The sequence below is a fragment of the Adiantum capillus-veneris genome, chromosome 2, assembly GCF_014529385.1.
Source record: "Adiantum capillus-veneris isolate H3 chromosome 2, ASM1452938v2, whole genome shotgun sequence".
Taxonomy (NCBI): domain Eukaryota; kingdom Viridiplantae; phylum Streptophyta; class Polypodiopsida; order Polypodiales; family Pteridaceae; genus Adiantum; species Adiantum capillus-veneris.
In genome coordinates, this window is record NC_140932.1 from 64769338 (window position 1) to 64782500 (window position 13163).

The 13163-nt window shown below is 41.5% G+C and overlaps 1 protein-coding gene across 1 annotated transcript in view; it reads right to left on the reverse strand.

The window, feature by feature from the left end:
* LOC147462894 (uncharacterized) overlaps positions 1 to 12122 on the reverse strand; it is a 16750-nt gene extending 4628 nt beyond the window's left edge. The window contains exons 1-5 of the mRNA XM_086485935.1: positions 10906 to 12122; positions 10430 to 10801; positions 9908 to 9967; positions 9021 to 9437; positions 2990 to 3343 (exon numbers count right to left, since the gene is read on the reverse strand). Of these exons, the coding sequence (XP_086342061.1) occupies positions 2990 to 3343; positions 9021 to 9437; positions 9908 to 9967; positions 10430 to 10801; positions 10906 to 11847 (2145 nt within the window). The 5' untranslated portion in view covers positions 11848 to 12122. The remainder of the gene's footprint in view (positions 1 to 2989; positions 3344 to 9020; positions 9438 to 9907; positions 9968 to 10429; positions 10802 to 10905) is intronic.
* Positions 12123 to 13163: the final 1041 nt, after the last annotated feature.

Genomic DNA, 13163 nt, shown 5'->3' on the forward strand with positions numbered 1-13163 from the left:
TTGTAGGTTGAGACACAATTTTCCTAAACATTGCTTTGGAGGGTAGAAATGTAGTTGATGGGGCTGTCTCTAAAGGGTGTAATAGTATCAATTAGTGGGGAGTAGCAGTGTTCGAGAAAAGCATTTGCCTTGAACATACATAAATCCCTGCAAGACAATTTTTAGTAGAAAATTTGTAACTAAATTTTATTTTTAACGCTGTTTAGATTTTTTTATACATATCATGGCATTATGAAACAACTTCATGGAAAAATAACCATATCAATAAAATGAGCGATTAGTACAAACCACTTTTCATCATCATGAAATCGCATCACGGTATCATGTAAAAACTCCATGGATGAATAACAAACAATCAATACAAACAGCTTGTAATCATCATGAAATTGCATCATGGTATCATGTTAAAACTCCATGGATGAATAACAAACAATCAATACAAATAATCATCATGGAAACGTATAATGGCATCATGGACTAAATGTATCGAATAATAACCATATAATAAAATGAATGATCTATACGAACGTCTTGTCATCATCATGAAAACACATCATAGAATAATAACTATATCAATAATAAAACGATCAATACAAACGACTTGTGATCATCATGGAAACACATCATGGAATCATGGAATAACTTCAAATCATCCCAGTAACAAATTTAAGCAATAATTCTCTACTTCAATTGTCTTGAATTCATAATTGGCTCAAAGCTAAGGTGCACTTTTTCTAATACTAAAGACTAGTTGTGAATCATGTGCTCCGTTGAGTCAACACAAGTGAGCCATTGGGAGAGAGAAGTGTATTCTCTTCCAAAGACAATGAAAAATGGGAGAGAGAGAGAGGCAACCGAAGAAGAAGACAAGACCAATTTTAACGTCATATTAGCAATCTCAAGACACCTCAAAGATCTGTTTGATAAGTCTTGCACTCAAACCTAATATTCCATAGGGATAAGGGATAGCCAATTTACCACTCTTGAATGAAAAATTCAAGGCCATATGAGAATGATGAGAGAGAGAGAGATGAGAATGATGAGAGAGAGAGAGAGGGAATTTCAAATGACCTTCTCCTTGAGCGAAAACTGCAATAATCAATCTACCTCACTTATATATTACACTATCATTTAATGGCAAAATGCTTGCCTTTACACAAGTCCAAAGTTGCAAGGTTTGGACTCACATAATCGGGTGTGTGTGTGTGTGTGTGTGTGTGTGTGTGTTTGAGAGAGAGAGAGAGAGAGAGAGAGAGAGACGTTTTCTAACCTCACTTTTTTGTTGTGCATATCAATAGGTATAAGCGGAAGGCATCTAAGTGTAGAGAGAGAGAGAGAGAGAGAGAGAGAGAGAGAGAGAGAGATTTTCTAACCTCACTTTTTTGTTGTGCATATCAATAGGTATAAGGGGGAGGCATCTAAGTGTAGAGAGAGAGAGAGAGAGAGAGAGAGAGAGAGAGAGAGAGAGAGAGAGATGTATCATGTAGCTTTCCTGCGGTAACAAAGATAAGTACAACGACAATGCAACAGATGAAGAGATAAGAAAGCGATCAAGAGGTGTTTTTGTTTGTGAACGCATGTTGTGATGTGCATGTGCATATATGTGAAGCAACATGTGTGCGTTGTGGGGCGAGCAACATGGAAGGGTATTGATTGTCAACAAGGCAAGTGTAAGTTGTATAGTGATTGGTGCAGTGTCTCATCAAAATGCAAATGTGTGTAGGCTGCCATGGTGGGTGCCCGACGTAGTGGCCAAGAGCTACATTGAGGTGGTAGGATCAAAGAGTGAATCACACACTTGCACAGAGAGAGAGAGAGAGAGAGAGAGAGAGAGAGAGAGAGAGAGAGAGAGGGAGGCCTCTATGTGTAGGCAACAATAGAGAGAGAGAGAGAGAGAGAGAGAGAGAGAGGCCTTTGTGTATGTAGGCAACAATAGAACGAGACAAATGCCACAAGCCCAAAAGTTATATAAGAGGGCCAACACCAATATCCTGCGTGTATTGCCCATGTCCAACAAGGCAAAAAGAGGGGTAGGCAGGAGGCATAATTGAAGGGACTTGAAGAGATGTAGAGAAGCAGACTTATGACCATTTGCAAATAGATGGGGGAGGGACCAACAATAGTCAATAACTAAATGGTAAGAGCGAGCAAGACCCGTCGCAGATGTGAACATGGAGACGATCTCTCTCTCTCTCTCTCTCTCTCTCTCTCTCTCTCTCTTTATAATGGGGAAGGGATTCTGGTTCCCTCCCCCAAACATGTGGCATATTATCCTTGCCCCGGCCAGTGTGCCATGCAGACAGCGAGCAAACGCACAAAGAAAGAGAATTCATGTCGATGCATATATATAGAAAGAAAGAGAGGTATGTACTATGGTGATGATGATACATCTCTCCACATTTGTGTGTGTGTTTGTTTGTGTGTGTGTGTGTGTGTGTGTGTGTGTGTGTGTGAGAGAGAGAGAGAGAGAGAGAGAAACGCTAAGTAAGAGCAAGAGGTTTGAGGGTGAGAAGGGCAATGTCACCACCGAAGGCAACATCGTTTTACTAGTGTATTACTATATACGATAAAATTTTATGCATTAATGTAGCATCCATTGTATAATTGATATTGCATCATAGGAACATAAATCCAACATTGATCTTTTTGTGCTTTCCAATAGAAGCTATGTTTTTTTTTAAAACCTCAACAATACACAGGTCCCATATTAGTTCATAAACATTCATGCAAGTAGTCTTCCAACCCTTCTTGTCTTCCAATAGTGTGACTGATTAAGATGATTGAACAAAGCTATCTAAAACTCAATGAGGTCACAAATGTAGGTAAAGAATGGAGGGCAAAGAGCTTATGCCCAAGAGAGAAAGGATGAGAACAAGTTAGATAGAATGAAGAGGATGCCCATGTGGACGTGTTGAGAGGGAATGAGAGGATGGCGTTTGAGATGGGGCGAAGAGGAGGAAGGGGTAGGAGAGGAGGAGAGAGAATGCACTGTAAGGACAAAGTGTCGACTTTGTCTCTTTAGCTTTCCAAGGCGTCGCAAGCCCTGGATGAGGACCGTGTTGAGGGCTTGCTTGTAGCTACGAGGGTCATGGTCTCTAGAAATGGCCCCTTCAAAGCCATAGGCACCAAGGTCTCTCAACACATCCAAGGGGTGTGGCATGTTGAAAAAGGCTCTTTGAGCCTCCCTCAATGCTCTCATGGCCTCTTCTTGCTCTTGCTCTTCATGGGGGGGATTGTTGATGAGATAGAGGCATGCTTTGGAGGGGAGGAGTGGATGCCTAGGCGATTGTGCATTCTCTGGCTGCAATATCATCATCTGCCCCACTGGCGTGTACAAGACATGCTGCATACAACCGCCAGACACTGATTAGACATAGAATTTTCAAGAACCGCTTTCATGTTTTTTTTCCTTTTAAAAAAACTATATTGTGTGTGTGTGTGTGTGTGTGTGTGTGTGAGAGAGAGAGAGAGAGAGAGAGAGAGGATGTGCAACAACTAAAGTTTGGGAGCCTACTTAGACCCACCACCAGAAGAAATGCAAATGCAAAGGTAGTGCCCCTTCGACAAGATATATAAAGAAAAAAGTTTGTCATCCTTGGCAATCCTATGTGGCACTAATCAACAAGCTTTATCCAATATAGAAAAACAAAATTATTGTCAAAAGATCTCTCACAATGGCCTACATAAACACAAGCCAAAGCTTAGGCCATGTCCCACTTTACACGAAATAGGAAAATAGAAACTTTCGTCAAGCATTTAACTTGCCATGTGGCACTAATCAACAAGCTAGATCCAACGGTTGATGATGGATCCCAGAAAGTTACGTAGGCCAACAAACCCATATCACTTACCTTAAATGCGGGGGCAGAGGTGTAAAATTCATTTCGTTTTTCTTTTTTGGGCATACTCGCAATTCATTTCCTAACATACACCATCTTTAAGGCTATTTTAACCCTTGAAAAAAAAAAAAAAAAGGCTACTTTGACCCTTTTCCATGGGTGTGCCTCCTCACCCGATGAGGCACTTGCATTTTCTTTTTGGCCTACATAAAGCCTTAGTAAAGTGTTGAAAATTAGGCAGCTATTGTGGACTGGTGATAAATAAAAATTTTCGATTCGTTCCACATGGCAAAGTTATATTTAGTTCCACGTGCCAAAGTTAATAATGGAATTTTTTTTTCTTCCTCCAAACCTTGGTGGGGTATGTCACAACATGGACCACAAGAAGTTTTGGTCAGATTGTCACAATAATTCCCACTTTATGACTTAACTCAACATCATGAGCTTCTGTGAAGGAGGCACGACATACCTAGCTAGGTATGTAGTGGCTCCCGAGCAAAAGCTCATGATGTTATGCATTGTATGAAAAACACTGAACAAGTCTCCCTTTTCCTACATGAAAGATTTCTAAATCTTGTTGTGGACATGTGTAGCCCAAGTTCCAACAGGTAACCTTGCATGCGCTAGCCTCTACAGGAAATATGATATCCATGAATCTTTCTTTATGATATTGATTGGGCATAGCAAAGCACTTGCCATAGTGTGTAATTTTTGTTGGGTTCAAACAAGGCAGTCTAAGTTGAAATAGACCTTTCTTTTTGTCACCGATTTGCGATACCCTGGTCTGTAATTATTTCTTTGCTTCAAAAATGTCTTTTACCGCATGTCCTTGTTGGGATGTACAATATGATCTTCAATCTTGTCTCATGGAATATCTTCAATTTTGTGTCATGTCCATGTTGGGATGTTCATTATCTACACTATCTTGTCTCATGGAAACAATTTCTATACCGTGCATTCACTTGCACAATTCCCTATTCTTTCATGCATTTTTGTTGAGAATTTGATTCACTTTGCGTGATGATCATGCTCACTGAAGAAGCTTGAAAGCTCAAGGGATCCACTGTTAAGAACCCCCCTATATAACACACATTCGTAGGCTATACTTAAAAAACCCCTCTATTAAAATGTGGACATGAATAGATTGACCCCTCTTTTTTCATAACTTATCAAGATTTTTTCTAAATGGATTAAAGAAAGTGCATGCCATACATTCATCCCATTCATCCCACACTCGCACTGAGCTTGACCAACCAGTGCACAACATGGATTGTCATCAATTGCGTCATTTGATGCACCATAGCGTTGACTTCAGTTGATTTAGGTCTATCCGTGCACGACACTCGGAGACACTATTCGCACCAATGGCTTTCATTGAAGAAAATTCCTTCAACAAGGAGCTTTGCTCTACTAAGGGCAACCCATTCGGTGCAAAAACATCCACCATCCCGTGCGCTAGCTTCAGAATATGATCGCTACAGAGTTGAGGATTTTTTCCAATGAGGGGATTATTGACTTATTTGAGTCCTAATTATTGTCAAAGTAATTTTATGAAGCCTTGCAGGTTTTGGAAAGAGTGTTCATCCTCTAAATGGTTCTTAGCATCAAGAACATTACCATTCCTAAAGACCTAAGGACTTCTTCGATTAGAGAAGCTTCAGAATCATTTGCCATGGCTCACAATGTAATTAGTAGAGCAATCTCCTACACTGATGTCATGGGATTTTGCAGAGCTAGCCATGATTCAAAAGACTTTCAAACCTTCCATGCTCTCCACAATCTGATTGACATATATGTAATCAATCTTCTGAATGAAGATGACGATATCATGCTCATTGTAATTTCACTCAAAGGTATAGACACTCGCCCTCGTCGGGAAAGATCTACCTCACATACTTGTCTTGAGCACACTCATAGAGTAAGGAAGCCAAACTGGTGAAGCCAAGCACTCCATCCAAACTAAAGCTATGAAGATGATGGATCCCACAAAGATCGATGTTCACAAAAACTTCAAGCACATAAAGGTTTCATTAGCACCATGAAGGAGTACATGCAGGAGATTGAAGACTTTGAAGAGTTTCAACACGAAGTACATGAAGGTGAAAATAAGGAGAATGGAGATGACCATGAAGACATCTATGAAGATGACATAAAGAACAACCACAACAACTATGAAGATGATGACTACGCCATGAAGGGCATCATCAACAATGAAAAGAGGCGACACATCCCTCTTCATACATAGCATTTTCTTTGACTGTGTATGAACCTTAAGATCTCATGAGACCATACATGTTGTATCTGATTGAACCATGGTCAATAAATTTGATAAAAATTGCCACCATGTATCCAATTGAGAACCGTAAATTGTTACATGTAGTGAGAAATGCCATGAGAACAAGAGACCTAAGCACTATGACACCATGACATGATCACTAGAATAATATAAGCTTAGGAGGGCTTATGATGAGATAACCCTAGATTACCTAGCTTTATGGAACCTCTCCCTAGATATGCATGATGATTTGATGATGTATAATGACGCCCCCATGATATATCTATGACCCATGGACCTTTCTAACCCATCTACACATGGATAGAGATACATATAGTAAGCATACAAGTTTTCCTCATGATCTTATCCATTTTCGTTGATTTGAAGAACTCGTGACACCTCACAAATGATGGCATCCAACCTACCACTCCTCCTATCCTATATATTGAGCTCATTTCTATGCTCACAAGGAATGTAACTTGATGCTACACTATGCTGCAATGAGAACTTGATTACTTTTTCATTATCCTGCGTCATTAGCATTATTCTATAACAATCAAAACTAGTGTTATTTAGTCATGAATGAAACAATAATTTATCCTCCGTAACCACACTAATCCTCACAATATGTGCAAGGTGGGTGAGAGAGAGAGAGAGAGAGAGAGAGAGAGAGTGAGTGAGAGAGTGAGAAGAAAGAAAGAGCGTTTTCAAAATTAGAAGCACCTACTTCATTCCTTCTCCATTTAGTATCTAAAGAATAGAATTGCAAATTTGCAAGCATACGAATTATTTGTTCGGAGGCTCGTAGGTTTTTAGCATGGCTACTTGATATTCCAAGATCACCTTGTTAACCTTTATTAAGTACTCTACTCATTTTGACCTATATATTCATTAATACCTAAGTGCTCCTTTTTCAGACCTATCAAACTTGGAGTTTCAATCCCATGTCGATCCCATGTCGGTGACCTCAGTAGGTTAGTCAAATTTTGAAACTGCAATCTATGAGATGCTATCATCGTCCATGGCTTCTAAGGGAAAAAGCGACAAGGAGACACATGGAGAATAGATACACACACAAATACGCGCGCGCACACACACACACACACAAACTTTTGTATGCATCGAGAGCAATGGTCTCTATCGACAATGAGGGGCACAAGTTTGCAAGGGAGGGTTTCCATCACTTGAGGGGAGAAGCAGGCAAAACATAGAGTAGAGAGAGAAAAATAGAGAGGGATACAAGGAGAAATTTGTGTGCTTCTACGTCTCTTGTATACCACTGGCTGGTGCATTCCCCATTGCCCAGCGATAGTTGCAATACACCAATCGATAGAGCATTGCCTGTCTCGTTTGTCTGTACGGTGGCCTCGAGTCCAAAGTGGTTCCAAATGTATTGTATGTGGCGGATCTTTATGTATCGTACGTTGTTCCGTACAGAAAATATTTTGATGTACTTAAAAATACATACTCTTGTAAAGAAACGCTTCTAGGATATATTTTTTTCAACCATGAACGCGAGGAAGGTAGTAGGGAGGAACACATCTCTTACAGTAGCACATGTAATACTTAATTTTTTATTTGTATGAAGATGAATTAGATGTGACTAGCTAGTCCAAATTCTTCCTTCAAGTTAGCTACATTGTCTTGAATTTCTAACCCGCAACAAAAGCTAAGTTGAGTTGAGACACACTTTTCCCAAACACTGAGACCGCTCGTACTTCACGTCAGTTTGCCTTGTCTAAATGGTCGCTCTCATTTGTGCGGTCAGTGTTCGGCAAAAATGTGTCTCAACTTAATATCGTGTTGTTTTTAATTTCAAAAATGCCACTTCAGGGCAAGGGGAAAAAGGAGAAATATTGTCCCAAACTAAAGAAAAGTAATGTAAAAACCCAAAAAATAAACCTATTTTTCTAAAATTTCCTCTTGACAAATTCAAATAAGTAAAAGGGCCACGACGGCTTTCAAAAACAATAAGAAAGTGATAAAATTCTTAGGTTGAATTAAACTGGTATCAGTGTTTGGGAAAGGATTGCCTCAGCTTAGTCTTGAGCCGATTGAAAATTGAGACTAGCTAACTACAAACCATGGTAAACGGAAGAAAAACCGATGAAATATGTGAGAAGTCATCCAAAAATTTTGCAAATCTCAAAATTTCTTTTAAAATTTTTTGATTTTCTTCTTTGTGAGGAAGAAACTCAATCAGCAGCCGCTTAATAAAAGAGACTTTCTCGAACGTTAACACTGACTGGAATCAAACTATAAAACGCAAGAAATGTAAAACCATGTGAAGTTGTGAAATGAAAGGTGAAATAAAAAGAACTAATTAATATATATGTGTGTATAGAATTTATTAGAATTATGCAAAGTGAAGTTTCACTTTAGCATTCTAAAACAATAGAATGCAAAAAAAAACATGTATGTATGTGTAAAAAATTTACTAAAATCTATGCAAGGTGAATCTTCACTTTAGCATTCTAAAACAATAAACAATAGAATTCAAGAAAAGTAAAGACATGTCAAGATGTGAAATGAAAGATAAGTCTCTATCATGCAATGAAAACAATAGAATTCAAGAAAAGTAAAGACATGTCAAGGATATGAAATGAAAGTGAAATGAAAGATAAGTTTTCAAATATGTCAAGATGTGAAATGAAAGGAGTCTCGCTAACCCAACACAACACTCAGGTTTCTTTTAAAAAGCCAAAAAGAAATTTTGCATGTTTGGAAAGGACACTTGACGGAGCTCGAGCATTCGAGTTGAAAAAGTTATTGAAAACACACACTTGACACGATGGCAACAAGCCGTGTGGAAATTCCAATGTACGAAAAGAAAAAGAGACTTTTATTTACACACATGGCTTTATAATCCGTAATAATTAAGAGAGATGTAGAATGCTGTGCCGTACCTGAACGTTGAGGCAAGGGTGGTCACGAAAGGTACCGTTGAGGCGCTGCAGCAGGCGGACCACGTGGAGCGGGTAGTCACACGCGAAGGCGCGCGGCACGATGTCACGGTGCATCACCACGTTGACAAACTGCTGCTCCTGCAAGCGCAGCTGCTGTAGCACGCGTTCCCCCGCGCACAGCACGCAGGGCGCCCCTAGCGTGACCACCTTTCCTACCGCCCGGGCCCCCACCGCCCCCCTCCTCACCAGCATCATCGCGATTAGCGTAGCCAGGCTTCCTCCCAGCGAATGCCCCGTGAAGCACAGTCTGGCGTGCGACCCTTTACGTGCGTGTTCCACCATCTCCTTCTCCACCAGCTGGTAAAGCCCCTGCGCGGCCTCGTAGACGCCTCTGTGCACGAGCACCCCAAGAAGCCCCTGCACGTCATATTTACAAGCAGGTATCTCTCTCTCTCTCTCTCTCAAACGACATTGCATACATGATACAGCTCTCTCGTTTTTTCACTAGCCGGGTCCTGAGTTCAAACCCTGTCAGAGATTTTTGGGGTCTCTTGGCTCCGTGTATCCTTTCAATGTTGGTTTTGCTCTATTACCCCAACCACCGAGCGGAGTTCGAATCTTATTTTCCGATCATCCCGTAATCTTTGCTTGCTACCAGAAACTTATTTCCCATCAAAAACCTTACTAAACCTTCCGTTGCGCGCAGGTCTCCGGCCAAGGGTTTTATGGTGCTTTCGAATGCTTGTAAAGGATCCAGGGAACTCTCACAAACAGTGAAGCATGCTTATTTTCAATGCATCTTGCAAGCTGCAAAAAACAAACCTACACCAAAAAAAAATAAAAATTCAAACTTCATTATAAGCTGAGATGGAAAGCTTGGAACAAACCTCAAATTTCGTAGGGTCAAAAGAGAGATTGGTTTGCCATGCAGCCAAAGACTCGGAGCCCTATCACAACAGGAGCCATGGTTACTTCCTTTGCATCAAGCACAGTACAATAAATAATGCATCCGATGCGTTAGATGCGGCCTAGACATGCAAATTTATGTGATGTGTATACATAATTCAATATCGGCATATGCAAAGCCTTTACAGATACAATGCTTGGCAGAATTGTAGTTGGAGTATCACAAGAAGATTTAGAAATATTCCCATGTAGGAAAACGGAGTCTTTTTCAATGTTTTTCATACAATGCATAACATCATGAGCTTCTCCATACCTAGGTAGGTACGATTGGGGGCAGGGGATTGCCCCCCCCCCCCCCCCCCAAAACAAAATCGTACCTAGCTAGGTATGCGGTGCCTCCCTCACCGAAACTCGTGATGTTGAGGTAAGTCACAATGTGGGAATCAAATTGTGAGAAATTGTCCAAAACTTCTCGTGCATATATGTCCTATATGCTAATATACCTGAATCACAAGATACCGTGTGTTGCTGGCCTCGTCGTCGCATATAAACCATTCACAAGGACAGCTGCTTTGGGCTTTCAATGAAGCCTCTTCACCTGCCTTCAATATGGCATCCGGCGGCAACAATCGCATATCTTCTCTTGATGATGCTGCCTTATCATAATTAGCTGGCTCTACGCCCTGATCAAATGAATCCTTTGGATTACTCTCCTCCACTTGACACTTCTGACCATCATGCTTCTTTGCTTTTCTTTTTTGCTTATTGGCTTGCATGATGGCTCGTTCCAACGAGGCGTGCGCTTCGGCCTCCTCTTTTTTTACTAGAGAGGAGGTGACAAAGGCCAAGTGGTGGTCTTTCAGAAGGCCTTTGCTCTGGGCAAGAACACAACAGAGAGCCACCGTCCATGGCAACAAGTTCAATTAAATAGGTGCATAATAGGTATACCGAGCAGACAAATGCAAAGCTAAATATTTACCTGCACTTCAGGGATAATGTATGCAAGGTTGCTGAGAAAGCACAACTTGGAGATGGCTTGAACTTCTGCTACAGGAACTTCGTGAAGAAACATCGACACCGATTCTCGGTCATGCACCACTCTCTCTTCGCTTGTCTCTAGTGTGCAAAGCCCCAGATCAACATCGTCGTCCTCATTGTCGTTGCAATCAAAAGATGATGCACCATTCTGTTCTTTATGTACAGCAATGCCATTGATGAGTTCTGAGAAATCTTCACATGGATCCAACAAGGGCGTTTTTTCAGCTTCCTTTTCAGCAATATTAGACAGGGAAGACTCCAGAAGCTCTTTGGAGTTCTTCAGCTGATCACAGTTGGTGATATCTTTCCGCAACCGCAGCTGCAAAATCCTTGATATCCAACTAATTCGACTATCGGGGCCGGTGACAACATGCTTCCTGGGCGTTAAAGAGTCCATCTCTATTGCAATTTGCTTATCTACTTCATAGGTGTCTTCTACATTACTTGTTTGAAAGGTATCCGTATGAGCTACGTTTGATGTATGAGATCCTGAGTCGTCAGTATCAATGAAGCAAGTGCAAGCTTTGGTTAGATCCTGATTGTTGTTGGCATCTTCGACGTCCGGAGGCATAGGGGAGGTCTGATCTGGCGCTTTGGAAGGGTTCTCCCTTCCAAACCAGAGGAACTTAAGCGATGAGGGGAAGAGAGTGGGGGCCGGCAACGGGAGCATCGGCGACGTCGCGTTCTTGCAGCTCTTGTCTGCATTTAGAAGAGCTGTTGTTGATGCTGTTGCTGTGGGTTGCCGTGAGGTATTAAATTTAGAGAGCGTCTGAGGAGGAGCTGAAAGGGAGTGTGGGATAGTACTTGCGCTGATATTGTTGGGAGGGGGAAGATGGGTATTTCTGGCAAGCCCACAAGAGATCTCTGCTACAAGGGAGTCCATGAGAAGGGAGAGAGAGAGAGAGAGAGAGAGAGAGAGAGAGAGAGATTACTCTGTGTTTCGTTTACGCTTGTGATGGCTAACTTGTGTGTGTGTGTGTGTGTGTGTGTGAGAGAGAGAGAGAGAGAGAGAGAGAGAGAGAGAGAGATCAATGATTAAATGCAAGGAATGTGTCACAATGCAGTTGAGCTTGCGTGAAGAGAAAAAGAAAGAACGCGTGCATGCTTGCGTTTTATGAGCCCAGGCCCCAGGGCTGCTGCCTGCATGAGAGAACGTATGGCTGCCGGCACTTAGAATGCGGGAGTCCTAGTCAGCAAGTGGATTGGTACTGCCACGAGAGCACACGGTCTTGCCAGCTGGGATTTTTTCACGCCGTCAATAAACAATGTTTCCAACGTGGTGCCACCTGGAGACTCAAATGCTTTCGTCTATATACGCAATGTGTGTACCTTTTGAAGCAGACCAGCGCTGGCCCTCCGAAAGCTACCTTATCCAATAGGAGAGCTAAGACACGCACGCCCTCTTCTTTTAAGTGGTCGAACAAAATCTTACCGACAAAAACACCCATGTACATTGTTTACTCACAAAAAGTCACAATTCACGACCTTTTGGATTTGAATCTCTCAAAGGGTGCGCACAGGAAGGTTAACTACAGAGCTGCTTGGAAACAAGGAAGCTACCGCACGGGCATCAATGCGCACATGATATAGCTGGACGCAGGGAAATCACTCTCTCTCACGCTTAAGCTTTGCTTTGTTTTTCAAGCCGCAATGTCCAACTGTGTATAAAGTCCTACTATCACGTAGATGACGCAGCGGCTTGCCACATCATCTTTCTTTCCCGCTGCGGTGAACTTTCACCCCCATGTGCGGACCCTTTCAAGGATCTACCAAATTACCAATGTTTTTTTTGCCACCCGTGTTGTAGACAGCATTCTCATGAAAGGATTATGTGTCAGTCGACGACACGGAAGCGTAGAGACCAAGGAGAGAGAGAGAGAGAGAGAGAGAGAGAGAGAGAGAGAGAGAGAGAGAGAGTCTCCTGAACCAATCAACCTTGGCAATGAATACATGAATGTGTTTACAATGGAGGCAAGGGGTTGCTTATATAGAAACCTCATTAAATTGCAAAAAGACTAAGCAATTTATTTTCGATATTGTTTACATCTTTTAATTCCAAAAAAAATCGGACAGCATCCCCTTTGTAAATTGGATCAGTTCTCAAAAAGTGCAGTGTAATGCCATCTCCTTTGAGACCCCCACTTGAGGATTAAGGCTCTTTTAACAATCATTGGATTAATTTCCAAGCAAATTACAACC